The 26,477-nt window shown below is 47.2% G+C and overlaps 6 protein-coding genes across 6 annotated transcripts; all 6 read left to right on the forward strand.

The window, feature by feature from the left end:
• Nucleotides 1-1,425: 1,425 nt before the first annotated feature.
• On the forward strand, nt 1,426-3,707 carry ETH_00008795 (uncharacterized protein; the record flags this gene model as incomplete). Its single annotated transcript, XM_013378571.1, has 6 exons — nt 1,426-1,657; nt 1,760-2,078; nt 2,440-2,562; nt 2,715-2,883; nt 3,256-3,415; nt 3,535-3,707. 6 exons carry the CDS (start codon nt 1,426-1,428, stop codon nt 3,705-3,707), a joined length of 1,176 nt encoding a protein of 391 aa, XP_013234025.1.
• A 237-nt stretch (nt 3,708-3,944) lies between these two features.
• ETH_00008800 (uncharacterized protein) lies at nt 3,945-5,989 on the forward strand (the record flags this gene model as incomplete). The annotated part of the gene is made up of 6 exons (XM_013378572.1): nt 3,945-4,154; nt 4,293-4,370; nt 4,566-4,700; nt 4,796-4,939; nt 5,032-5,139; nt 5,585-5,989. The coding sequence occupies 6 exons, from the start codon at nt 3,945-3,947 to the stop codon at nt 5,987-5,989; spliced, it is 1,080 nt and encodes a 359-aa protein (XP_013234026.1).
• Nucleotides 5,990-6,113: 124 nt separating this feature from the next.
• ETH_00008805 (uncharacterized protein) lies at nt 6,114-14,564 on the forward strand (the record flags this gene model as incomplete). The annotated part of the gene is made up of 21 exons (XM_013378573.1): nt 6,114-6,287; nt 6,416-6,610; nt 7,287-7,661; nt 7,823-8,011; nt 8,219-8,408; nt 8,525-8,816; nt 8,991-9,168; nt 9,311-9,487; nt 9,681-9,830; nt 10,023-10,141; nt 10,305-10,462; nt 10,569-10,696; nt 10,809-11,072; nt 11,176-11,451; nt 11,600-11,812; nt 12,095-12,304; nt 12,614-12,685; nt 12,827-13,033; nt 13,260-13,459; nt 13,552-13,756; nt 13,833-14,564. 21 exons carry the CDS (start codon nt 6,114-6,116, stop codon nt 14,562-14,564), a joined length of 4,704 nt encoding a protein of 1,567 aa, XP_013234027.1.
• A 121-nt stretch (nt 14,565-14,685) lies between these two features.
• On the forward strand, nt 14,686-20,048 carry ETH_00008810 (uncharacterized protein; the record flags this gene model as incomplete). Its single annotated transcript, XM_013378574.1, has 15 exons — nt 14,686-15,107; nt 15,217-15,606; nt 15,707-15,908; nt 16,019-16,347; nt 16,541-16,757; nt 16,866-17,166; nt 17,350-17,499; nt 17,690-17,865; nt 18,059-18,198; nt 18,295-18,463; nt 18,618-18,977; nt 19,120-19,228; nt 19,392-19,485; nt 19,561-19,824; nt 19,919-20,048. The coding sequence occupies 15 exons, from the start codon at nt 14,686-14,688 to the stop codon at nt 20,046-20,048; spliced, it is 3,453 nt and encodes a 1,150-aa protein (XP_013234028.1).
• A 235-nt stretch (nt 20,049-20,283) lies between these two features.
• On the forward strand, nt 20,284-21,108 carry ETH_00008815 (uncharacterized protein; the record flags this gene model as incomplete). Its single annotated transcript, XM_013378575.1, has 2 exons — nt 20,284-20,588; nt 20,787-21,108. 2 exons carry the CDS (start codon nt 20,284-20,286, stop codon nt 21,106-21,108), a joined length of 627 nt encoding a protein of 208 aa, XP_013234029.1.
• Nucleotides 21,109-21,189: 81 nt separating this feature from the next.
• On the forward strand, nt 21,190-25,922 carry ETH_00008820 (uncharacterized protein; the record flags this gene model as incomplete). Its single annotated transcript, XM_013378576.1, has 12 exons — nt 21,190-21,414; nt 21,556-21,804; nt 22,098-22,272; nt 22,448-22,716; nt 22,843-23,293; nt 23,337-23,800; nt 24,038-24,286; nt 24,421-24,621; nt 24,802-24,903; nt 25,062-25,286; nt 25,383-25,525; nt 25,655-25,922. 12 exons carry the CDS (start codon nt 21,190-21,192, stop codon nt 25,920-25,922), a joined length of 3,021 nt encoding a protein of 1,006 aa, XP_013234030.1.
• Nucleotides 25,923-26,477: the final 555 nt, after the last annotated feature.

Here is a 26,477-nt window from a genome sequence, read left to right on the forward strand (position 1 = left end):
GACTGCAGTGGGATACAGTTTTCATGTCTTTGCTGCTGCAGTGGCACCCAGTGTTCTGAAATTCATGAATTTCAAATTAAGTTCGTTTGTCAAGTCTGCAGTGAAACCTCCCCTGCAGCAATACAAGTGAAAGGAGAACCTTGGCTTCGGGATAAGGTTTCGGCGTCTGCAGCTTGCGGAAACGTGAAAACAGTCCTTGAAGACCTAAACATTTCTCTTTAATGGGTAGAATAGGCATTTCTAAGATAATGGTAGCTGTTGTTCAGATATTCAGGGCAGTACTTGCGTTGGCACATAAAATTGCAGAGAACTGAGGCATACAAGTATGACTGTGTAGGGCCATGCGCCTGAGCTCATACAGCTTTTGCACCTGTGTGCAGCCAAACTAGAATGTCATTAAATAGACATTCAGTTGCAAGTACCTTATTTTGGAGCCTAAAGTTGTCTTTGACTTGAGCTTTCCGCATTTTCTGGCCTTGGCTGAAAGCAGGCAAGTATGAGGGCCTGCCAGGCAAAAACGCGATTTGTCGCACTTTTGCCTACCGCCCTGTGAATAAGTTTGTAGTTCAGAGGTGCTGCTGCCTTTTCTGCTTGCCCTACATACCTGGCTGGTGCATCTTTGGAGTGGCCGCAGAACCTTAAAGTACACACTGGCCAAAATGACACATGGGAAGGCAAAGCGGTGATATGCAAAATCGGGGCAAGATGGCGGCAAGCCCAGGGCCGCTGGGCTGATATGAATGTTGCTAAAACGTTTATGCTGCCGGGTGTCTAACTGACTTGGTAAGAGAAATATCTGGGATCGTAACTGAGAAATGCAACAGCCTGCCACCAGACGAGCCCTACAGCTGCTACATGCGACTGGGGCTTGAAAGATCAGTGAATACAATTCTTTGAATGTGATATTTTCTCTATAAAATTCCCTAAAATCTCTTCAGGCTCTTCAGAGAGAGATTTTCGTTGGAAACACAACGGTGGCTTGTGACTATCGACCACCGACAACCAGGAGCCAACGTCAATGCACCTGAAGCCCTGTCCTGTAGCGTAGTTTTCACGGCAGTTGTCTTAGCTCAATATCATCTATTTAACAGATGAAGGGAGAAAATGTTGTAGTGATTCGAGAAGACCTGCGAATAGCGGCAGCAGCAAACGGACTGCCTCTGCGCATCAGCCGCTGTAGTCACGTAGGTGACCTTCATGCTGACAGGCATCCTTTTACCGCCTGGTTCTTTACTAGATCGGTGTAAACTGGCCGTACTTTTTTCATTGTTATTACAAACACAGAGCCAACAATTTGCGCTCCATGACTGCCTAGCATTCCCTGCAACACACTGGGGGTTGAAGTGTGTAGGCAGTCTGCACAGAGCGCTTCCTGTTTTTGCTCATCTCAACTGAAGAGCTCAACAATTAGTTGCTTCTCACACGATGGCTGCCCTCACTCCGCGCCACCGGTGGATGGTGGCTCAGGTGGTATCTTCGTTCAAACTGGCAGAGTATGAGCCCCTTGTCGAGGCACTATTTCGGGACCAGTTTGCAATTAAGATTGATCCTTTCCTCAAAGGCACATCATCCACGCAATATCTATTATTCTCTTATCAAGCCGGCACTCATCCGGCTTCTCCACGAGCGGATATTCCAGGCAAACTCATATGCTCAGGTTAGGTTATCGCTGTCTGTGTAGAAACCGAGTTAAAGCATCAGCAAGAACTTACAAATTAGTCGGCCTACTCTCCTGCAAGGCATTATTGGGTCCCTTTAGGAAGAGGCAACAGTGCGCAAGGCTGCAAATTTACAACTGTGATCACAAAGACCAATTGTAGCAAGTGCTGGCTGCCAGTTCCACCACAAACGGTAGTCACTAGCTGCATCTGCGCTGCAGAGGGCGTCTCGGAAGAGGCAGGCTCTAAATATGTTTACTTTCTTCGAACAATTCCGTTCGGGAAGTCTTTGAACTTGAGCACACCTGCCGATGCAGAGCTGGCCTTTGGAGAGCTTCCTGAGTTGCCTCTTCAAGCTTTGCACACCACATTGTCAGGGATATTTCTTCCTACTGTAGAACACTTCGATAAAGCGGACTGGTGAGCGAACTGAGCTTGTAGTGCCTGCAAGATGGCAAGAGCACGGCAGCGAAAAGTTCCAGGCTAAGGATGTAGGAAGCAAGCAGCAAGCCAAAAGCAAAGAATCATACAGGGTCATTTAGCCAGAGGAGCTTTAAACATGATAGTATCCATTCCGATAGTGCAGAGAAACGATAACTGTTCTATGTTTAATTTCTCCGGAGCTGCAGAGCATGCGAGTGGCGCCAATTGTACTTGTTCAAAGCACAATATGCAAGCACATAGTAGTGCCGGCATTGACAAAAATATACACTAAGAATTGGAGATGAATATCTGTAGGCGAGGGTATGCTTGCAAAGGTGAATGCTCACCTTTTTCTCAGGAAAAAATGCACAGACGAGCAGCGTAATGAGTTTCTCGCCTGCACGCGAACACTTTGCAAAGAGCTGGGAGAGGCGATTGATGCTCTAGCTCATGGAATTCAACTGAAACAAGCAGATCCGAGGTAAATAAGGCAGCATGGTTTGCAGGCAGTTGCGCCTCTCTCTCTATGTTATTTGGCGTCCTGTTTCTTCCGCCTTATGATTAAAAGAGTTGTTATTACGGTGATGGAAGCGGACGCGTCTAGCCCTGGTGCCACGCCGTTATCCTTCACAGGTTCTCTCTGGCAGACATAAGAATGGACTACATTGCAGCTGCCAAGAACCCTGACATTGTGGCTCATTTTGAAGAGCTCCTAGATGACTGGTGCAAGGAGATCGAACGGTATTTAGAAGCATCACTTGACAAAGGTGCAGCTATAGCCGACAATGGTCCCCGCAGCGAAGTAAGCATTGACGCATATCCCCTTTTGTTTTGACAGCCCCACTTATTTTGAAACATTCAAACGTCTCTGAATTAATAGAGTTCCAGATACACAATGCAGCCGTTTTCCACGTGCATGTTGAAACGGAATCGTAGATTGAAAACTGGAGGGGCAGAATGAGAAGGCTCAGCTCGATCATTCAGCAGCTAAAGAGCGACACCTGCCACACAGTGTTTCAGGTGCTTCATGCTGTTACAAAGGTACGCTAGTACTACACGACGAACTCTGAGCCTCTTCTCCCTTGAACTCCACGTTCTTTCTCACGGAGTGCCACTCCATGCTTGTTTTTGTTAAGTTCGCTGCGGCAATGCGCGGTGTTTTTCTGCACCACAGTTAGCCTCAGGTGTGTCGCCAAAGTCTCGACAATCCGTTTTCCACACGATGAGACGATGCAAGCAGTTGGACGTGGCCATCACAGAGGCCTTTAGCGAAGCCAAGGACAACGTGAAGTATTTGGCGACACTGGAAAGGTTTATAGACCCCCTTTACTCAGGTTTGCGCCCCCAGCTGCAACTCATACCTGCCTGGTTGCTTTTGGTCCTCTTGCCACGCATACTGATTGCCTTCAAGTAACCTTCGAATAGCAGCGGCATTTGGATCGCCTTCCTACAGGAAACCCGGCAAGCATCCTTGAAAGCCTCAGCGCGCTGATGAGTGCAATAACAATGATACATTCCATCTCGCGGTACTACAATACGACTGAACGAATGGTTTCATTCTTCACGAAGATAACCAAGCAGGCATGTTGCTACTCCTCAATCCTTAGAGTGCCTGAAAATTCGTAATGCAAGCAGATAATGCAGTAGTATGCACCTAACTTGTGATGACGGACTCTGTTTCAACCTAGCTGCTGCGTAGATTGCCTCCAGATGATTAAAAATTGCCGTTCATGGCTCACTGGTGGCGACCACCATGAAACATTGTGGGAAAGAGAGCCTGAAGTCATAATTCCAATGCTGCAGTATTGCTTGAAGTTGAACGACGCCTACCATGAACAGTATCACGTAACAAGGGAGCGGCTAATGGCCATTTCAAAAGGGAAGCAGCTTGAAGTTTCCGATCAAGATATATTCAGCAGGATGGACCTCTTCTGTCGGCGAATTCAGAAGCTGATATCTATGGTAGGTGTGCACTGGCCTATACCAGATGAAGGGATGAGCGCAACTCTGTCGCCGCGTAGGGCCAGCGACCTCATGTGCAAATGCTGCTCACGTGGAATCCTTCCTGCTTCAGTAAAGCTTTTACGTGTACTTGGCTCAGTACCTTGACACAAAATCTGGCGCCTGTTTTGCGTGAATGTTCTCAACGTATGGTTCTGTGTTTGTGATGGTCTAGCGATCGCGTTTGCTTGCTTGTGATGGTGTTGCCAGTATTCGACAATTCAGCAGTTCAACAACATTGCTGATCAGAAGTTTGAAGGAATGGATATATATGTAGACCGCTTCAAGGTGAGCTGCCCGTCTGTTTTGCCATGGTTGATTCAAGGGAAAGACCAAACACTAGCTGCACTTTGTGGCTGCGGCTGCTTGTAGCCAGGTTCCTAAATGCTACGAGAGTACTGCATCCTTGTTCGTAGTTGTATATTTTCAATGGAGTGGTTACAATTGCTTCCTGTGTAACGGCGTCCGTTCTTGCTCTTTCAGGGTATTTTTAATGATTTCAAGGTCAAGCGGCACGATCTCCTAGACTTTTACAACAACCGCTTCGACCGAGACTTTGTGGAATTTTCTGTCCGTGTTTCAGACTTGGAGAGCAGCATGATTCCGCAAATAAATGAAGTAAGTACACTCTTAAGCGACTCCAAATGCGTTGCTTGTTATCATTGGTTCGCCCTCCTTAGCGCGTAAACAGCCTGTGGCGCACTGTACTGCAGATTTTTGAGACCACGTCTTCAATCGACGAGTCGCTGCGGCTGCTCCAGAAGTTGCAAGAGACTGTATTCAGTGAGAATTTGAAAGCGGAGTTAAAGGGCAAAATAAGCCTCATCATCCACCGGTACAGCATTGAGCTGGTACAGGTACGCAAGCATGTCAGCCCACAGCTCGCTACTTTCCGCGGCCATCCATTGTGTTGAGTGTAGTGGCTAGTTCATGCTTAATGTGCGCCTAGATCCAAGAGGAATACGAACGGCACAAAACGAACCCCCCACCGAGCAAAGACATGCCACCGATTCCCAACAACATAATTTGGGCTCGGGATCTCTTGAAAAAAATTGAGGTAACTCTCCTCTGTCGGTACGAGAACCGGTGTTGCTGTCGCAAGAAGTACTTCAACGTGCATACGAACTCTACATGCACAGGCACACAGGCGCACTGTACTTAGATTGGAGGTACGGATAGCTACGTGAGCTGTGTGGCGTTCGTAAATGTACCGGCTCAATTTGCAGGACCCCATGAAACAGTTTCAACTGTATCCATCAGCACTATCTACGAAAGAGGGCAAACGCACAATCAAGCTATACAACAGAGTATGCCCCGCTCATTAAGTACTTTCAATTGCGCACACCAACCAACAAAGCCTTCCTGGCAGTCCAGAGGCTTGAATTCGGCAAGTGTCTCCTCATGAGTACATACATTGGTTTAAGTGACCTATGCTGGTGTCAACCATAGGCAGGAAAGGGGCCTAACAAAGTAGCTCGCTGAAGTTCCTCTCTTTTGTTCAGGTAGCTGAGACTTTAGTCGAATATGAACTGAGGTGGCACCAAGCTTGGACAGAATGCGTCCAAGCCACGGCTGCGGGCTTGAATAACAACATCCTCGTCCGGAACCCCAACACTGGCAAGTTGTCGATAAACTTTGATGGCGACATCGCACGGCTTATTCGGGAAGCCAAAGTACTGGAAAGAATGAGCATTGACATACCCGAAAGCGGCCGCATCGTGTTCCTAAGAGAAAAACAGCTGAAGGGATGCTTTGACGAGCTCAAATTTGTTCTTGATGTGCGCAAGTTCCGCTCCGGCCTCCTTTTGCACAGCCTGCTACGAAAACTCCATCAGTACCATGGGGCCCAGACGTGCTCCTCTGCAAGAAAACAAAGCTGTCAGAAGCAGACGATTTCTGCACACTGAAATGCTTCTTAGCTGCTGAGGCTGTTGCCGACAGACTGAAGTTGCTGCAGTGTGCTGCGTTGCGCTTCAGGAGTACCAAAGAGTATCCTCAGCAGTTCGTCCTGTAACTGCAGGCCTTCTACAAATGCATCTCGACGGCTTCGAGAAGCATCTGGCGCCCGGGTTATCTAATCTGACTTGGGCATCCCTTAATATAGAAGGGTTCTTGCGGTCTGCGACCGCTGCTTTGGAAAAGCTGGATTTGTTGGTGGTGACAGTCAACGACATTATAGAGAATAGAATAGAAAACAACATCAAGGTGGGATTAGAGCGTCGTCAAAAGATAAATGTTTCTGGATTTTGCCCACTGTTTACGGAGGTCTAAGGCACAGTGGTCGGGGTTTGCGTCCAACTTGTGAACTGTTTCTGCGCATGTCGTTAATGCAGTCACTTGCAGAAACACTCCTAGTAGACCTCCCAGCTGCGGGTGAAGTGATATCTCTAAATCGTTTCGTGGAAATGCAAGAACACCACGTCGCGAAGTGCACAGAGCTGCTTAATGCTCGCTCTGTAGAAATCGAAAACGCTGTTAGAGACCTACTTGAAGTCATTCAGAAACAGCCCTTGGAGCTGGCTAACTCTGTAAGATAGCGCATTTCGCAGCAACGCAACAGCGAGTTGCGTGCATTTATCTACAAAGCTGGTAGGAATTGTTGTTTACACCGAGAAAGCTCAGTTTTTTGGAATTTAGGGCTTTAGACGTGAACGGTGTAATGTGGTGGCAGCTTGAGCGGTCTGAGTGGCACTGCAGGCGTCTTTTACAGAGGAAGCCGAGAAACTTAACTCACAATACGAATGGAACCTGTATAAGGCCATTCTACTGGCCACTCGAAGATCGTTTGATTTCCTCAGGCGCCATATGTATTCAGCGCCAAACTGTAATCCTTTCAGCCCTTCCGCATCTTATCCGCACAGCTTGGCTATGATACGTTTTTATTATATATTCATAAAGATACATTTATGCGCGTATATACGTGTCTATATGCTCCTACATGGATCTACGAATAGCGTGGATCTACTAGCGTATGCACGTATGTACATGCATGTATATAAAATCGCACTATACTCTATATGTATGGTTTTTCGTCGGCATTTACGTGTGTTTACATAGTGTGTATTTATATGTGCTCATGTGTATACGTCTGTGTACGCAAACGCATCGTACACATCCATGCTTTTGCATGTATGAAAATATGAATAATTGCAGAGTGACTAAATGCATTGCAGCCCGAGGCTACTAAATGCATTCCGGCCAAAGGCAGTGGGCAATACTCCCGACCGTAACCCAACCTCATGTTTTGCAGGCTCAGTTTCATCAGGGTGCGCCGTTAACGCCATTTTCGAGGTTGATATTCAGTTGGACGGGACGGGAGTGAGGCTTCAGCCGTCGATCGACGACTTTCAGGAGGCAATAAACAGGTCGGCAGTGGCGATCTTAAATTGTTCAAAAGGTATTCGCCAGTGGGGTGCAAGTGATACAAGGGACGGGAGTGAGGCCGCAGCAGGCCCACGCTGTAACGGCTTCATTGACCGCATGACAGGGGAAAGGGACATCCAGAAAGTTCTTCTGTGCTTTCTCGGATCGATTCAAAATATCCGAGACGAGGTCGCCAAGTACCTCGTTAAATTTGACGTGAGACGCAACGTCACCGACGTACAGTTAATGTGTTTCGGTATATAAAGTTGATGCGTAGTTTACGCTGCTGCTTAGCACACTGATTAGACCATTTGTCAGAATCTCTGGCGAATCCAGAATACGCCAGCACAAGTGCCGCTCTGCTTCTCTATTTATAGGCTTTCAAGTGGCTCTGGATGGAGCCTTGCAAGGAGAACTACTTAGCCTTCGCGAAGCAGAATCCATCATTGGAAGACTTTGAAAAAAAGCTGAAAAGCTTTCGAGACGTTGAAACACAACTGAACTCAATGGAGCAGGCAAAACCGATTGGAATGCTTCTTATAAACAGTTCGGCGCTTTTCCCCCAGGTACTGCTAGCTCCACCGTCCTTGTTCCTACGCCCGAATATTACTTGTAATAGCGATTTGCCTTCGCGTGCTGAGATTGCAAGACACCAGTTTGTTTTCCTGCATCGCAGAGAGACAAAGGGGGCTCTAGTAATTGCAGTATGTTTTAGGGCGTGTGCCAATGTAGGCCGTTTGAAATTTTGTGTGACCTTGTTGCGTGGTAATCAGCTAATAGAGCTTGCCAGAAAGTGGAACGTATACTACCTTAGCCAATTACACGTCAGCGCGAAAGAACGCTTAGAGAGACTAATGGAGCAAATTCGACAGGGGTATAAAGGTCTCCATCGTCCGGTGGCCGACATAGATGCCTTGCGGCACGTCATGGACACACTCACGTCGATAACTCAACAGGAATCGGGTAGGGAAGCATCCGTACTATTCCTGTGAAGCAGAAGCTTGATTACCTGCCCAGTAACTCACTGCATATTTTTCCACCGCCCCTTAATCTGTACGCTTGTGCGCAACTGATTCCAGACATAGAGACACAGTTCGAGCCGGTCTTCACGATGTACAGCATGATCGACCGCTATCTTCCAAGCAATGTGGTACTTATTGACAAAGACGAACAAGACCAGAGGCTTCTTCTGCGTTCCTCATGGTCAAAGTTGATCGAGGAAGCTCAGGAAGCACAAGCGCGCCTGCAGAAAATGCAGCCAACGTACAAGAGGGAGCTCATTCTTAATATTAATGCCCTAAAGGCAGACTCGAAACAGTTCAGGGAAGAGTTTACGAAGAATGGGCCTGCATGCCCGGGCATTAGACCCAGGTGTGGAGCAGCATAGGCCACGCGCACCTTCAGCTTCGTTGTATGCGCCTATATTCACTTCTCTGCACAATGAACCGTATGTGAATCAAAGTTCTAACGCATGCATACACATTTGTTTCATCCGTTTTACGTATAGTTACCGGGTGCGGCGTGTGCGTGGCTGTTATTTTAAAGGGCTGCAGTGGAGCGTGTCAAACGGTTCAAAGCAGAATGTGATGTAAGGACCAGGAAACAGGAAGTCTACTACGCAGGGGAGGAACTCTTCGGCTTTCCCCACCAGGCGTATCCGGAACTCGAGCAGACAAAAAAGGAGTTAGCGAACTTGACTCTGCTCTATGACATTTACGTCCAAGTAAGCAGAACAACATTGGCCGTGACTTAGATTCTTTTACCCCAGAAGCATCTTTATGAGAAATCAATGAACTTGAATTGATAGAAAAAAATCAACCCATTTTGCCAGAGCCACCAAGTGTTGATTAGCTACCGGTGCGCAGGTCATAGATACTATCAAGGAGTGGAAGGATATACTTTGGGCAGAAGCTCCCCCGCAAATACCCTACATGACGGAAAAGATCCAGAACTTTTCAGACGCCTGCAGAAAGTTGCCCAAACAGCTGAAGACCTCTGACGCCTTCGCTGAGCTGAAAAAGGAAATAGACGACTTTACAGAAGTGCTTAAGCCTTTCTGAAACTGAAATTATCTATCAGGAATCGCGTATAGCCTATTCTGTAGAGCGAACACTGGGCCCCGAAGCCTTGAGAGGGCTACCTCAATTTGTATGCTGCACAAAGTACATCGTGTATGAATCAATCCCGCAAAAGAGCTCCACCTGCCGCTTCGTTAGCACCTGCTGTGGTGTTCAGGTTTTGCCGCTTTTGAAGGAGCTGAGCAAACCGTCAATCGTAGCACGTCACTGGAAGCAGGTAGAAGAAGTGATTGGGAAACCCCTTGGTACTGAGAACGAGATGACGCGCTTGCAAGCACTACTTGATGCAGATCTGCTTCAGTACAAGGTGCATGACGCTTCGGCACTGCCGTTTGAGGCAGCCAATCTCGGAAGATCACTGTGAAAATCTTGTTTTTTTGACTCAACATCAAGTGTCCACGTCAGTGTGACTGCCACGAGCACGTGGTTTTTGCCACTTCAGCCAGCAGTGGACCATTCGCCACTACTGCGTATTTTCTTTGCTATGATACCACTGTAGGATGACATTTTTGACATCTGCGAGTCAGCAGACAAGCAATTGGTGATAGAGGGAAAACTAAAAGACATTGAAAACATGTGGAAGACTAGCATGCTTGAATTCGGCAAATGGAAATCACGGTGGGCGGCAGCCATAGCGAACAGTACTTCTGATCCTGCCCTTTCAACTGCTGACCGTCTGGCTTGGAAGCCTTCCACGTGCTTGCAAGGCATTCATAATGTGTGTCTTCCAGCGCGGAAAGTGTAGTCACCCATGTCCTTTTGTGCAATGGCATTTCTTTAGAGATTACAACTGCATTCTGCAAGGAGGGCGCGTGGCAGAGATTCAGGAAATGCTTGAGGAGTCTCAGATGACACTCAACACAATGAATGCCATGCGCCATGTCGCACCTTTCAAAGAAAGGGTAGTCAACATGCTCACCACACTCTCAGATGTCGCAGGTTGGTCCCAAGAAGCAACCATTAGTATTCTTGTGTTTCTGTTCCGATTGCACCAGAAGCCAACGTCCCATGTCTTCTTCACGGTAGAGTAAGCACTGTGTTGCAGACACAATCGAAAGCTGGACAAAAGTTCAAGTATTGTGGACATCACTGGAGCCTGTATTCACTGGAGGCGATATCGCTAAGCAGATGCCTGGGGAGGCCAAGAGGTTCCATGCCATTGACAAGGACTGGGTGAGGCATTTTCTGCACAGTGGCATTTGCTGCGGTTGCAGTGATCACCAGAAACTGGAGCTTCATGACAACTGTCAGCTACCACCCAGGTGTCTTCCGGCTGCGTTTGCAGACGAGGATTATGGCAAGAGCATCCGAGACTCTCATAGTAGTAGAGTGCTGTCAAAATGAGCTTCTGAGACAGCTACTCCCTACGTTATTCTCTGGTCTTGAGAGCTGCCAAAAATCGCTAGAGTCGTACCTTGAGGGCAAACGCAATAAGTTTCCGCGCTTTTATTTCGTGTCTAATCCTGTACTTCTGAAGATCTTGTCTCAAGGATCGGACGCAGAAACTGTTCAAGATGACTTGGGAAAGTTATTTGACGCCATTTCGAGAGTAGGGAACTGTAGCTTCTTTTTCGTGTGCTTTGTTGATTCCTTCAAATGAGGGCACCTAAGCTACACCTGGGGAGGCGAAGTGTAGAGATACTGGATGGCAGGACTGTCGGGCGTTCGAGCGTGTGATGAAGGTTGAATTTGACAAAGCGGATCGAAAGAAGATCACAGCTATTAAAAGCGTAGCCGGCTCAGCAGAAGAAGTAGTTCTTCTGAGTAATCCTGTGAAAGTGGAGGGAAACATAGAAGAGTGGCTTCGTTCGCTGGAGTCCCAAATGCAAAAATCAGTTCGAAGGGAATGTAAATACGCTGCTCATGAGTCTGGGTCCATATACACGCAAATGACGTTGCGGGAGTTCTGCGACAAGTACATTGCCCAGGTGGGCTGCTGACCATTTCGATGTCCAGTATGAAACAGCCTTTGTTCCTACTTATTTGGGAAGTCCGATTCTGTCACGTGTTAGACGATGCTAGCTGGCTTTCGGACTTAGGATGGAGACGGTTGTATGCACTTGGTGCAAAGCTCAGGTCTCGCTACTAGGGCTTCAGATGGTATGGACAGCGGACTGCCAAGAAGCCTTAGACAAGATGTCTAAAGAACGCGACCGCACAATAATGTCGCAAACAAACAAAGTCTTCGCCACTATGATGGCAGATCTGGTGCAATGCTGCTTGTCGGACCTTGGGACTAGCCTCAACCGCACAAAGTACGAAACGCTTGTTACGATTCATGTTCACCAGGTAAAAATGCTCAGAGAGGAGACTTTTTCACTAATATTTTAAGCGTTTGGGCAAACGTTGCAAATTTCTCTGCCTCGTACCCCACTGCCCAATACAGCATCTCCAACGAACTCCGGTTTTTTCCCTGACGCACCGCAGTAGTCTGCAAGATAAAGGAACGAATTAAAACTTGGCAACAGCGAAGGATTTGTATGGCCAAAACGCAAAGGCCTACTTTGTTGTGCCCATGGAAACGGCGCTTTGAGTCGCGGTCTTGTTCCTTCCGGTTCGCCAAATGTGCAGCGAGATGTGTTCGCCGACATTTGGAAGAAAGTCAAGGAGCACCGCCTCAAAGATTCAAGTGACTTTGAATGGATGAAACAAACCCGCTTATACTGGAACAACGAGTCAGAAAGTGCAGTTATCTCAATTGCCGATGTCGAGTTTTCGTACTGCTATGAGTATCTTGGGGTCAAGGAGCGGCTGGCGATTACTCCGTTGACAGATAGGCACGTCTGTTAGGATGCATTTGTTCGCTAGTAAAACAGCCACGGACTAACATGAGGCATGTGTGTAAACTAAATGGACAAAAGCAGCTGTTATCGAGAAGCTGCTACTGTTCTAAAACTCAGGTGCTACCTTACGTGCTCCCAAGCGCTGGGCATGTTTTATGGTGGAGCTCCTGCTGGCCCTGCGGGAACGGGAAAAACTGAGACAGTAAAAGATATGGGAAGGACTCTAGGTGTTTTTGTGGTCGTCACCAACTGTTCGGACCAACACCGTTTCACTCATATGGCGAAGATCTTTAAGGGTCTATGCCAGAGCGGTTTATGGGGCTGCTTCGACGAGTTCAATCGAATCGACTTGGAGGTCTTATCAGTTGTTGCAATGCAGGTCTGTAGGCATGCGTAAAGCAGCGCACAAAGACTATCGATAGGTTGATTCGCTTAAGGCTTCAACAGATGCTATACAGCATCATGCGGACCACAATTTTTCTCATCACCGTTATAAGCGTATGTGCGCTTGTGACCTCAGATAGAGTCTATAACCATGGCAAAAAAACAAGCTCTAAAGTCATTCTTGTTCCCCGGAGAGTCGGCGCCCATCAAGCTAGTGCCAACCACAGCATACTTCATTACCATGAATCCGGGGTATGCGGGAAGGCAGGAACTGCCGGAAAACTTGAAAGTTTTGTTTCGAAGTGTGTCTATGATGGTCCCCGACAGACAGATAATCATAAAGGTGGGTTGCATATGACAGCTTCATGAGCTTCATGCATAAGTCTGGCAGTCGATTTGAAGCGCCCTACAGGCATTAAACTCCGCTCCTTCGCAACTGAGAAGTGTGAACTTTTCTTTGGATAGGTCTTCTACGTTTGTGCACTGTTAATAAAAGTAGTAAGGCCAACTCGTCGTAAGCGTTTAAGTATAGTCTATTAGGACAAAACCGTATGTTGGCGTTCCTGCAGGTCAAACTGGCTTCGGTAGGGTATATGGATATTGACAACCTTTCAAATAAGTTTAAAGTGCTCTATGGCTTGTGCGAAGAACAGCTTTCAAAACAGAGACACTATGACTTTGGTCTGAGAAACATCTTGTCCGTGCTTAGAACAGCGGGAGCTACAAAACGCAGCGAGCCGGATGCGGACGAAGAAATGCTGCTCATGAGGTATGTGGTAGCTTGCACCCTGGAATTAATTTCTGGATCGCTGACGATCCCGCAAAAAAATTATAAAGTACTTTGGGGAGAGATGCGTACAGAACTCTTCGTGATATGAACTTATCCAAGCTGGTTGCGGATGATGTTCCCCTCTTTCTTTCGCTCCTCTCCGACATTTTCCCTCGTCAATCCAATCCGCCAAAGACAGTATATCAGGAGATCGAAAACGCAGTCGTGCAGGAGCTACAGAAACGTGGGCTCGTTCGTACTGATGAATTCTTTCTCAAAATTATGCAGCTTTACGAGGTACGAAAAATATGGAGTTTGGAAAGGTTTGCTGGCCATCTTCAGAGCCCCTTTTTAGGGTATCGGTTGTCCGCAGTACACTGTTGCGTTCCTAATGCAGACGTCTGTCGTCCGTCATGGATTCATGCTGGTTGGCGACTCTTGTTCCGGGAAGACAACAATTGCAAATACACTCACAGCGGCACTAACCGCCACAGGGCAGCAAACACGAATTGTGACGATGAACCCAAAAGCAATCACTGCCCAGCAGATGTACGGCGTCAAGGATGCAATATCCGATGAATGGACACCAGGTATATTTGCCTGGATGTGGTCCCGTTACAACAATCGGGCGTTGAAATTCAATACCTGGATAACGTGTGACGGGCCCGTAGACGCCATTTGGATTGAGAACCTCAATACAGTTCTGGACGACAACAAAATATTGACCCTAGCAAACAATGATCGCATCCCAATGACGGAAAACACTAGGTACAGATGCAGGGTTCAAGCCTTCGTCACTAACAGCTACCCAGTGCCGAACGTGCCCGTCAGTTCTACAGTTTGCCCTATAAAACGCTCCCTGGCAACAATGCAACGCACAGTTGTCCCGTTGTGCCACTTTTTTACTGCATTCAGGATCGTGTTTGAGGTAGAAAATCTTAACAACGCATCTCCAGCTACTGTGAGCCGAGCTGGGATTATCTTTGTTTCTTCGTCGGATTTAGGATGGAAGCCATTAATTCAGAGCTGGCTGGAGCGCCTTTCTGTAGAAACGGCTGAAGGACCTCAGAAGGCGAAAATAATGAGAGAACTTTTTGACAAGTGAGCAGCTTTTTTACAGTGTCTTTATCGTTGCACTTGCGTGCAGTTGTGTCACACTGCGAAGTGGGACCAGGACTTGTTATTCCACAGACTGCTTGAAATCATCCGTGTTTGTCTCTGGCGGCATGGTCAGGTACATTTCCTCATCCCAAGTGTACGACTTTACCCTTCGGGAGTGTACTCACGTGATGAAGATCACGCCGGCTGTGATGACTGTTCAACTGTTGAACTTGCTAACTAGCATGCTGAATTTCTACGAGACAGCCAGCGAAGGGTTGACCCCACAAGATTATGAAAATTTCATGGTGTACGCTGTAGCTTGGTCTTGCGGGGCACTATTTGAACCCGATGACAGACAGAAGTTCAGCACATTTTTGCATGACCAAATGCTGTCGCCTCATCAGTGCGATCCGGGACTCACAATATTTGACTATTTTGTGGACCCGAAGACAAAGAAGTTTCGGAGATGGAAAGCACCTGATTGGACGCCGCCCAAAGGCCCTTTTTCCTTCTCTTCCATACTGATACCGACTCTAGACTCGGAAAGGTTCGGCAACCGGGACACGATAAGCAATAACCACGTTGATCAGGCATATATATGTACGTTCTCCCGTAATGAATTTCGCTTCTACCCAGCATTTGTAATTTGATCACAGGGCCGAATATATCATGAATCATATGACGAAACTGCCTCAATCAAGGAACCCTCCATCGTTCCAGTCTGTTCTGTTGCTGGGTGGTCCTGGGACGGCCAAGACATCCACAGCGCTCATGTTTCTAGGAAAGCTCGATGCCAACGAAACCTTGTGGAAACGGGTCAACCTTTCGTCCGCCACGCTTCCAGAGCGATTTCAACAGACTATTGAATCGAACCTAGAGCGCAAGACAGGAAAGACTTATTGTCCTCCCGGCGGAAGGCAGATGATCTTTTTCTTGGACGATATGTCCATGCCATTCGTTAACAATTGGGGTGACCAAGTGACGCTTGAGCTACTGCGTCAACTGATCGAGCAGGGAGGCTTTTATTTCCTAGAAAAAGACAAAAGGTAGCTCTTTCCCTTATTCTCAGCGACCGGACGCTGTTCCGCTCTACCAGAAGTTAGCGCATTTATACAGGACCGATGCTCAGTGCCGGTGCGTTGACAGGGGAGATTTCAAGTCAATCATTGGCCTCCAATACATTGGAGCGATGAATCATCCAGGGGGTGGTCGTAATGATATTCCAAATCGCCTGAAGTCTAAATTCTTCTCGCTAAACATGATTTTACCTTCATTAGTATCAGTGGACAATATCTACGGGTCGATGATCCGAAGCAGAATAACCCTCAAGAACGGTGCCACTCCTCTGGTGAGTATTCCCATGCCTTCATAAATTTGGAAACGTCATTTCGTCAGTCATGCCTTGCAGCTGATACTACGGGCTCATTAAGTCCCAGTGACCATCGGCATGTCGTTCAGGTCATTGAAATGTCGTCGAAGCTCACTCAGGCAACAATAGATGTATGGCTCGAAGTCAAAAAGTCTCTTTTACCCACACCGAGCCGTTTCCATTACATATTTAACTTACGGGACCTTTCGCGCGTATTCCAAGGAGTTTTGAACTGCCCTCTGGAAGCTGTGAACACTTGTGAACGCTTCCTTGGCTTGTGGAAGCACGAATGCACCCGTGTTTTGGCAGACAAACTGTGCCGGAAGATCGATAAAGACCTTGTGGAAAGGGCGATTAATGATGCTTGCACTAAGCACTTTGGCGTCACGCTACAAAAGAGCGTCTCCGAGACACTTTGGTAATTCTAAGTCCCAGCCTCACTGCCCCCAATGCAGGCATTTACAAAACCCACCCGGAATGCAGCCCAAGGCCTGAATAAATGTAATTCAAGTATCATCAGGACAGCTGAGTAGCTTTCCGCGTATTTTAACCTCTACACAACCTCCAGCAAGCCTCCAAACAGCAGCGTTCACCGTCTGAGTTGCTTGCAGGTTCGCTGACTTCCTCCGGGAGCCGCAGGAAGATGAATCTGGGGAGCTCATGCCTGCACAGAAGGTCTATGAGCCTGTTCCTAATCTGCAGTTGGTCCGAACACGAGCAATGGAATACCTACAGAGATATAACGAGCAAAATCCCGCCAAGGCAGCCAATTTGGTTTTATTCGATGATGCCCTTGCTCATCTGATGATCATTTCACGAATCATCCAGGTGGGGTAAACATGTTTGGCAGATAAATAGGCTGAATTCCGAAATAGTAGACATAGTGTTTGTTCTCTTGCTGCATCAGGAACAGCCTAGTGGTAATGGTGTTTTCAGATGCCGCGTGGATCAGCAATGCTGGTAGGCGTTGGAGGCTCTGGAAAGCAGTCGCTGACTCGTTTGGCCTCCTTTATCGCCGGTCATGACCAATTCCAAATCGCAATTACCAAGACGTACAACGACAACGCCCTATTTGACGATTTCCGGAGCCTGTACATAAATACTGGTCAAAAGAACTTGCATACGACATTTATTTTGACGGACCTTGAAATAAAGAGCGACGGATTCCTCGAATACTTCAACTCTTTCTTGTCCACTGGGGAAATCTCAGGTCTTTTCGCCAAGGACGAAATGGATGGTATGTTCTGCGACATCTACAATAGCTTTCAAGCCCCCAATCTGCAATTTACGGTTCGAACCTTCGCCTCCACGTTTATCTTCCACATTCATGGCCTTTGAGGTGATCTCTTCCCTGGATGAAAGGGTGCGTTAAACATATCATGTGCATGCATCTAACTGGCATTTTTTTTGAGTGTCTCAGCGATGGTAGCTGACAGAAGAGCAGACTTCGTCAAAGAGTGTCCCCACTTGGAAGAGACCATGACAAATATGTACAACTTCTTCCTAGACCGCGTTCGGGCAAACTTGCACGTCGTTCTTTGTTTCTCTCCACTCAGCAAAAAGTTTTCAGGTCAGTTGTACTGCTGTCTGTTAAAGCAGAAAGTAGAAAGTGGAAGCAGACAGCGGATGGTTGCGTCCTGGCAAAAGTTCGTTTCAGTCTCAAGCAATACTGTTCGCAGCCTGGCCTCATATACCCCATGAAGCAAGATGTGTTTTTTTAACTTTAAGGCTTCCTAATAACTTCGTTTTGTGGGTGTCAGAGAGGGCGCAAAAATTCCCTGGGCTTTTCAGCTGCACAACAATTGATTGGTTTCTACCTTGGCCGGAAGCAGCCTTAGTTGCGGTTTCATCAAGCTTCTTGGATAAATTTGAAATTGATGCAAGTTCTGAAAAGAAGGGTGTTCTGTACAACGTCATGGGCAATCTGCACAACAATGTAAGCGGCAGTACATCAGTTCCACTGTGAGGTTGTTCCTAGGGCTCTGAGAGGACAACTTCCGCCTGGCGTCACTTTATCTTAAAGTGTAGGGCTTGCGCTTACGACATTAGTCTCATGGGCAATCGCGGACTCTTTTGTACAGAGCACTCAAGTGAAGTTGTGCATGCATTTGCTTGCTCCGGGGTTTTAGGTTAATAGAATTTGCGACGAGTATTTTAGGCGCATGAGACGGCGAGTATACGTCACGCCAAAGTCCTACCTCTCCTTCATTAATTTCTACAAGAAGGTTTACACTGAGAAGTTCTCTGAAGTTAACAATCTCGAGCGCAGGTAGGAGCTCAACTTGCTCGTACCATGATCACTGTTGGTGCGACTTCTCACCGGATGAAAAGTCGCGTTATTTGAGTTCTTGTAACGACGATTCAGCGTCAATGTCGGGTTAAAGAAACTCAATCAAGCTGCTCAAGACATAAAGCAAATGAAGGTGCAGCTAAAGGCTGAAGAGAAGAAGCTTCAGGAATCGGAGGTTCAAACAAATCAGCTTTTGGCCAAAGTCCAGAGCGAGTCTGCAAAGGCGGAGAAGAAGAGCCAGGGAGTACGTCTCAGCAAATCTGGGGTGGCAAAATAGTTTGAGTATGGGTCCGCCGATAAGTTGCAAAAGGTTGTTGACCTAGTTACTTCTGCAGGAGTCTGTTCAAAAGGAATTTTGAGGTGCCCATGAGAGTTATATCTGCGATAACCTTCTGCAGGTGGCAGCTTTTCGTGATGAATGCCTTAAGAACAAAGAGGAGATTCAAAGGGAACAAGAAGAGGCTAACAATGACTTGCAGGCGGCTTTGCCCTATCTTCGTGAGGCTGAAGACGCAGTCAAATCAATCACTGCAAAGGATATAGTTGAGCTAAAAACGATGAAGACACCCTCAGATATTATCCGCCTTGTTTTCGACGGAGTTCTTATCCTCTTACAAAATCGGCTGGCAGACGTTAGGGCAGAGTCGAAGGTGATAAACAAGAAACAAATTGACTTCATCCATGATTCCTTTGACGAAAGCGCAAAAGCGATGATGGCAGATGTGCACTTTCTATCCAACCTCTTTGATTTCTCCAGGGTCAGTTCACTCACGTCCTTACGCGCGTCTCCGCTGCCAATAATGTGCTGTAGACGGAGACCAAAAAAATTACCTTGGGGAGAAAACGAATCTTTATGCTTTCTTTTTCCGCTCCTGCTCATTGTGCGTTTTGTTGGAATAGAAAGAAAAGGACAATATCAATGACGAAACATGCGAGCTGTTGTTACCCTACCTAGAAGTTGAGCATTTCAATCCAGCAGTAGCTAAAAAAGCCTCTAACGCTGCTGAAGGTGAGAATTAGATTGCATCCCTCGGGAAAGGATGGCGGTGCTGATGGCCCAAAGAATCTCTTAAGTTGAATCACTGCCTACTTGAAGCACTGGCCACTCTGAACGTGATACCACCTCATTTTGAACTTCAACAATGTCTCCGCAGCTACATTATTCTATTCAGGTTTGTGCAAGTGGGTTGGAGCCATGGTGATGTATCATGAAGCCGCGAAGATTGTCAAACCTAAAATGGATTATTTGACTGTCCAGACTGCAAGGTACATCACTTCAAATGCGCACTACCGAGCTTCAAGCGTTCAGTGATTGAATGAGGCTCTCTGGCAACATTGAAGGGCAAAGCAAACTCTAGAGCTCCAGATAACTTGGGTTTGGTCTCCGTATGCGTCACTGGGCAGAGTTGAGGCCGCTTTGCGCCAATTAAGCGAAGCAGAAGAGGAACTCAGAAAGGCTCAGGCCGTGTTGGATGAAATCAACCGTCAGTTTCAACAGGCTCTTGCGTCGAAACGAGAACTGGAACAAAGGGCCCAAGCAACTAAACGTCGTATGGAACAGGCGAACAAGCTCATCAACGGACTTGCAGGAGAGAAGGCTCGATGGTTAGTACACACTAATGAAAATCACTTGCAGTGCTCTTTACTCACGAGTAATTCCTGTCACTGACCTCGAGCAAAACTCCTGCAATGTCTGCAGGACCGAAGATTCAAACACGTTTGCAGAGCGGAAAAAAAAGCTGATTGGTGACATCTTGGTGGCGGCAGGTTTTGTATCTTACTGCGGCCCGTTCAACGCTGAGTACAGAGAGCTGCTCAGAAAGCAGTGAGTCCGCGGAATTTGCACTACAAAAGTTCGCCTATCACAAATATGCAGGTCTTCCTGTAGTTGTCAGAATTTGCACTAAAAAAGTTCGCTGGCGACAACTATGCAGGTCCTTCCGTAGTTTCCTTAAGCGCATCGATTAGGCGATGCAAAATTGTAGTGGCAGGAAATATGGGGGTCGTCTCCTTGTGTTTTGGAGATGCATGGAATAGGTATGCCTCGATTCCACGAATCCTGCCATGCTGCACGAGTTGTTGTACGCTGTCAGGATCATATTACAAGATGCCAAGAACAGCGGCATTCCATGTTCTGACTCCCTCGATATTGTGGATCTTCTTGTAGACGAGGGGACACGCGGCGAATGGAACTTACAAGGGCTGCCTGCAGACGAATTATCGGTGGAGAATGCCATCATCGTAACCAGGTCAGACAGATACCCCCTCTTGGTAGATCCTCAGGGACAGGCTCACAGCTGGTTAAAAAAAAAAGAGGAAGAGAGGATGAAAGGGTCTCGTCAATGCATAACAACTGCGACAGATCCCCGGTGAGCTGGGTGGGCAGCATTGTGCTCCTGATACTTTCGTTGCACAGGCAAACACATGCATTTTGATCACCATACGAGCACGCTGTTTTTCCTCAAGTCACTTGACGCTGCTGGCGTAAATTTTTGTATACACATAGTGTTCAGGAGCCTAAAAGTAGGCATAACCGCAGTGTGTTTAGTATTCTCAATTTTGATCAGGTTTAAGGATAAGGTCGAATTCTGCATGGCAGAAGGGCTGCCACTACTTGTCGAAAACCTTGGTGACGCTGTCCCGGAGGTTCTTGACCCGATCCTTGAGAAACAACTCATTAAAAAAGGCAAGAGGCTTTATGTGACATTCATGGACCAGCAAGCGGAATACAATCCAGCTTTTGTCCTCTACATGACAACAAAGCTCGCTAATCCTCATTTTCCTCCAGAGATAAACGCGAAGTGCACGGTGATAGACTTCACTGTCATGCATGAAGGTACGTTTACAGAGGTGATCGCAGCTCTTTTCCCGAAAGTCCGCGGATTCTAGCTGACGTCACGGAATTGCACACTTGAGCGAGGATGTTTATACACAGGTCTCGAGCAGCAGCTGCTTGGGCGTGTTTTGTCCATGGAGCAGCGCGCACTAGAAGAATCGCTCAATCAACTTTTGGAGTCGCTAACGGCAAACACAAAGGCATTGAAAGAATTAGATAGCCAGCTTCTTGATCGTCTTTCCCATTCCTCTGGCAATCTGTTGGATGATCTGGAACTGATTGAGGTGCTTGCGAATACCAAGGCAAAAGCAAAAGAAGTCGAGAAAAAGCTCAAGGATGCACAGGAAAAGAAAGCAGAGGTAACGCTTAGACGGCAGGAAAAAAAATCACAACAGGTTTTACCCTCGACAAAACAAAATAACGTGCCGAGGACATACAACATTTTATTTGGAACCAACAAGCAGGAATGCGTAGGATTTTGTGCCGTCTGGTGAATAGAGATGTACAACAAAGCCCTCAGGAGGCACTGTTCTGTTCAGATTAACGAGAAACGCGAACAGTATCGCTCCGTGGCAACAAGAGGATCCGTACTATACTTTTGCATGGTGGAGGCCTCTTTGATATGCTGGATGTACAACAGCTCCCTCACGCAGTTTCTGGAGCAATTCGATATCTCTGTCTATAGGTCTGAAAAGACGCAGCCAACCCATAAGCGCGTGGAGAAGATAGTTGAGTACCTTACTTACCAGGTGAGAACGGCATGCAAGCCTAAGTTGCCAAGATAGCTTGCTGTTGTCTTCTACAGCTGATGGTTATTGCTGTAGTCCAAAGGGTGTCTCTAAAGCGCCTTTTCGCTTCTGTTGACTCTCATAAGCTTGAAGCTCTTCGGATTCCGTGGCACACGACAAGACGTATGCGCAAGACTCCCCTGTTTTTGATACGGTTGTACAGAAACGTCTGTAAAGGATTTTTCAAGCTGCACAAAGATACGTTTCATATAATGCAGGCTTTGAAAAGTTTGTGCACTGATTTTGTGCGTCAGTCGTTTCGCATTGCCTGGCTTTCGTTACTTTCGACACAGGTCTACAGATACGTCTGTAGAGGACTTTTTGAGCGGCACAAGCAGACTTTTGTCATGATGCTAATTTTAAAAATATTGCAAACCGATGGTATTCTCCAGTCTTCAGATATTTCCTTTCTTCTAAGCGGCGGCGCAGGTGAGCTTTACGTTGTTAAGGACTGCCAAAGTATTGGCACTTTCGTTGGCCGCTTGTACTTGACACTCGCCACGGAATCGTCTGATCCTTTTGAGAATTTTCGTTTCATTCATCCCTACAATTTTACCAAGAGTATACGGAACTTTCTTGCGACCATTTACAATACTGTATACAGGCCTTGATGAGAAAGCAGAGCCGCCATGTCCCTTCAGATGGCTAGGGCAAGACTCAAAGGCGTGGCTCAACGTCTTGCAAATCTCCAGGACATGCTTCGGCCGAGACCAAATTCAGCTCTTTTGCGAACTTCCAGAGTCCCTCGGGAAAAATGAATCAGCATGGAAAAAGTGGATGGAAGACAACGAACCCGAAAATCTTCCCATTCCAGATTATGAAGACCGACTGAAATGTTTAAAAAACCTCGGGCATGTTCTGAGGCTGTGCCTAGTAAGCTAATGCGAGCATTGCCACCAGTATAGCCAGCAGGTATTCACAGTAGCCTCAAATTTATCAATGTGCAGCATCAAACACGACGCCTTCAAAACACTGACGTTCTCCAGAATGTATTCGCAGATTCGCTCCATGAGACCCGATCGAACCGTGGTGGCATCGGCGCGTGCTATTGATCAGCTGCTGGAGCCAAAATATACAGAGCCTGTTACAGATTCCGTGGAATCAATATGGCAAGAATCATCGTGTCGCGTCCCCGTTATATTTCTGCTGTCCCCCGGCACCGACCCCACATCGAGCATTGACGAGCTTGCAAAAAAGAAGCGAAAGTTTCCGACGGACAAAGTTTCGATGGGTGAAGGACAAGACGTCGTTGCACGAGAAAAAATCAAGTCCGGTTTCCTTTCCGGCAGTTGGGTTGTTCTGCAAAATTGCCACCTAGGGTTAAATTTCATGAGCGAAATCGAGGACCTTCTTCTTAGGGTCACTGATATTAACAAGGCAAGTTCCCCAGCAGGTACCCACGGGAAAGCAGGCATAGTTGCTGCAGGCAATCCCCTCCCGCACCATTCCTGTGAGATGGGGAAACACGCATCTTATGGCCTGCCGATACCTAGTTTATAATCACTATGCTCGCGATTTCACTCCAATTTTCTTCCAGGACTTCCGCCTATGGATAACGTGCGAGCCTCACAATAAGTTTCCTATAGGGCTTCTACAGCTGGCGATCAAAGTCACTAACGAGTCACCCATCGGACTCAAGGCTGGGCTTGCAAGAAGCTTCACGACAATGATAACACAGGAAACGCTGGACAAAGTCAATAATGAGAAATGGCGCACTATTGTATTTGCCCTTGCAATGCTGCATAGCGTTGTTCAAGAAAGGAGGAAATTCGGCCCACTGGGTTGGTGCATCCCGTACGAATTCAACTACTCCGACTTGGAGGCATCGCTGTTCGTTGTGGAAAAGCATCTCGCAGCCACAATTTTAGTAGGGCAGCCGCTTTCCTGGTCCACTATAGGGTACATGGTTGGGGAGGTGCAGTACGGAGGACGCATCACAGACGACCTGGACAGAGAGGTAACGTTTGTAAAATAGCTGCGTCTAAAACCGACGCAACATAAAAGAGCATGACGGGACGGTTTCGCTGGTGGCCAATGGAATTGTGTGTGTGTGTGTGTGTGTGTGTGTGTGTGTGTGTGTGTGTGTGTGTGTGTGTGTGTGTGTGTGTGTGTATGTGTGTGTGTGTGTGTCTGTGTGTGTCTGTGTGTTTGTGTGTCTGTGTCTGTGTCTGTGTGTCTGTGTGCCTACGGTCAGATGTTCAACACTTACACAGGGAAATGGCTGACAGACGACTTATTCAAGTCCGGTTTTTGCTTCAATAGTGCGACTTCCAGTGCTCATGATTTCATGTACAAAGTTCCTCAAGGCACGGATATCTCAGTCTTCCGTGACTACATCAACACGTTGCCTTATGTAGATCAGCCGGGAGTTTTTGGCCTGCACGTAAATGCTGACCTGACATTTCGCTTACAGGAGTCGGCCTCCATGCTCGATACTATACAAGTGGGTCAGATTGTGCAGGGCATAACAATTAACCTGCGCTTTTGCGGAAGGTCCTCAGGATTCATGCTAGCCGAATGCATTGGTCAGCATTTATCCGAGCTCATAAGGCATGACCTGCTTAATATTTTGCTCAGGATACACTTCCAAAAGCTTCTTCGGGAGGCAAAGGAAAGTCACAGGAAGAGACTGTGCGCGAGAAATGCGTTGAAATGCTAGGCAAGATGCCGGAAGACTTTCAAGAAAGGGTTTACAGAGAGCAGGTGTCCAAGCTTTCTGGACCTCCTGCGCTGAACGCAAAGGGATTTGCTGCGCCTTTAAACATTTTCCTTTATCAAGTTAGCTACGCTCCCTAGACATGTTTTGACCGAAAACAGTTCTAGCATATCTAGAAGTTGTGTTTTACTTCATAAAGCAATCAATATTTACCTATGCCGAAAGCGTGTGATCTACTTATACTTTAGAGTCATGGCGGCATGGAACTCGCAAAGCTGTTTTCAGAGGTGCCGTATTCTTAGGAAGTGCAGCGAATGCAACGGATTTTGACTATCGTGCGCGCCAATTTGTCCTCGATTATCAATGCGATTGACGGTACTGTCATCATGACTCCAGATTTGCAGGTGCGTATGGTGCTTCGTCGGGCAACTGCAAGCTGCCTGCAGAGCATCCAATCTCCAAATAAAGTGTGTTCAGCTTCCCGCATGCAATGCTATTAGCACGAAGCAACCGGAGGTCTTGCAACGAGATCGTGTATAGAAGCATTGCGATTGTTTTTCAGGATGACGTGACTGCCATTTTCGATTTGCGGGTGCCGCATCGCTGGATGAGAGACCCAAGTGGCGCGGAAATATCGTGGCTGTCGCCCACGCTCGGGAAGTGGTTTTCAGGCATGCGGCTAAGAGTTGAACAGCTATGCAACTGGCTTGAAAAAGGCAGACCCAAATCATTCTGGCTAGCAGGCTTCTTCAACCCCACGGGTTTCCTTACAGGAATGATGCAGGAAGTAGGTAACTGCGTCTTTAGCACAGATTGCTGCCAAAGTTCTAAAACCTATGCTCAGACATTAACAACTGCCATGTCGTTGCGTGCAACTGCTCAGGTTACACGACAACACAAAAAAGACCAGTGGGGACTTGACGACGTTGTCCTGCACTCCGAAATGCGGACCGTCGATGTTGAAAAAATCAAAGACATTCCAGATGAAGGGGTCAACATTCATGGTTTGTATATTGAAGGATCCCGGTAAGGAACTTGCCTCCGGCAGCCGTTGGCGGCCAACAGCAGTCGGATAACTAATCACAATCGCATGGATATTTACAAGCGAAGCAGACTGAGTAGTCATATGAATGCATATTCACTCTCCAACTGCAGGTGGAATTGGCACGAGGCCAGGCTGGAAGAGTCTTTGCCTAAGGTCATGGTTGACAGGATGCCTGTTGTACATGCTACGGCAATTACTTCTACTGAAAAAAGGAACAAGGGCCTAGATTACGGACAGTTTGAGCCGTATGACTGCCCAGTGTACAGGTATCCAAGTAGGACAGATAAATATTTGGTCTTTCGTGTACAGTTGCGCTCGGACTTGCACCCATCTCACTGGAAACTCCGAGGTACTGCCCTACTTTGCTCTACAGAGTGAATGGCACGACTGACTTTCCCGAAAATCGATTCACTTTTTTGTACCACTGATATACAGCTGTGGCACATAGTTGTAGAGGCTACGTGCCTGCTTTACTATTTCCTGTGCGGCTAAGCTATTTTAGCAATGGCAGTTGCCTCAGTATTATGAAATAGACCGTCTAAAGCTTCCTACGAGCTCTTTAGCTCATGATATTCTCACACTGATATGACACCTCTGTGGATTACAGCAGAGACTCAACCATCGTGCTCAGTGCAACCGCCACAGGTAGCTAACACGATGTCTTTCACTAACACGTGCTTGAGGTCTTTATATGGATAACAGATGAGCTAATGAGGTAAAGGAAGGTGCAGCTCTCTGGAATTGAAGCCTTTCAGGCTGTGAGCCTGACAATAGTTTGCAGTAGTGATTCCCCTCACAAGTACTTGAACAGTGAGGTTGCACACTAATCTATTGTTATTTCCAGCGCGAAAACATTACCGTAAGCAAGTTAGTTGGGTTCCCACGGGCTATGACGCTAGGAATCTTGGCTCCCCGCTCATGCGCAGGCGCCTG

This window comes from Eimeria tenella, genomic scaffold (assembly GCF_000499545.2).
Source record: "Eimeria tenella Houghton genomic scaffold, Eth_scaff9, whole genome shotgun sequence".
NCBI classification, from domain to species: domain Eukaryota; phylum Apicomplexa; class Conoidasida; order Eucoccidiorida; family Eimeriidae; genus Eimeria; species Eimeria tenella.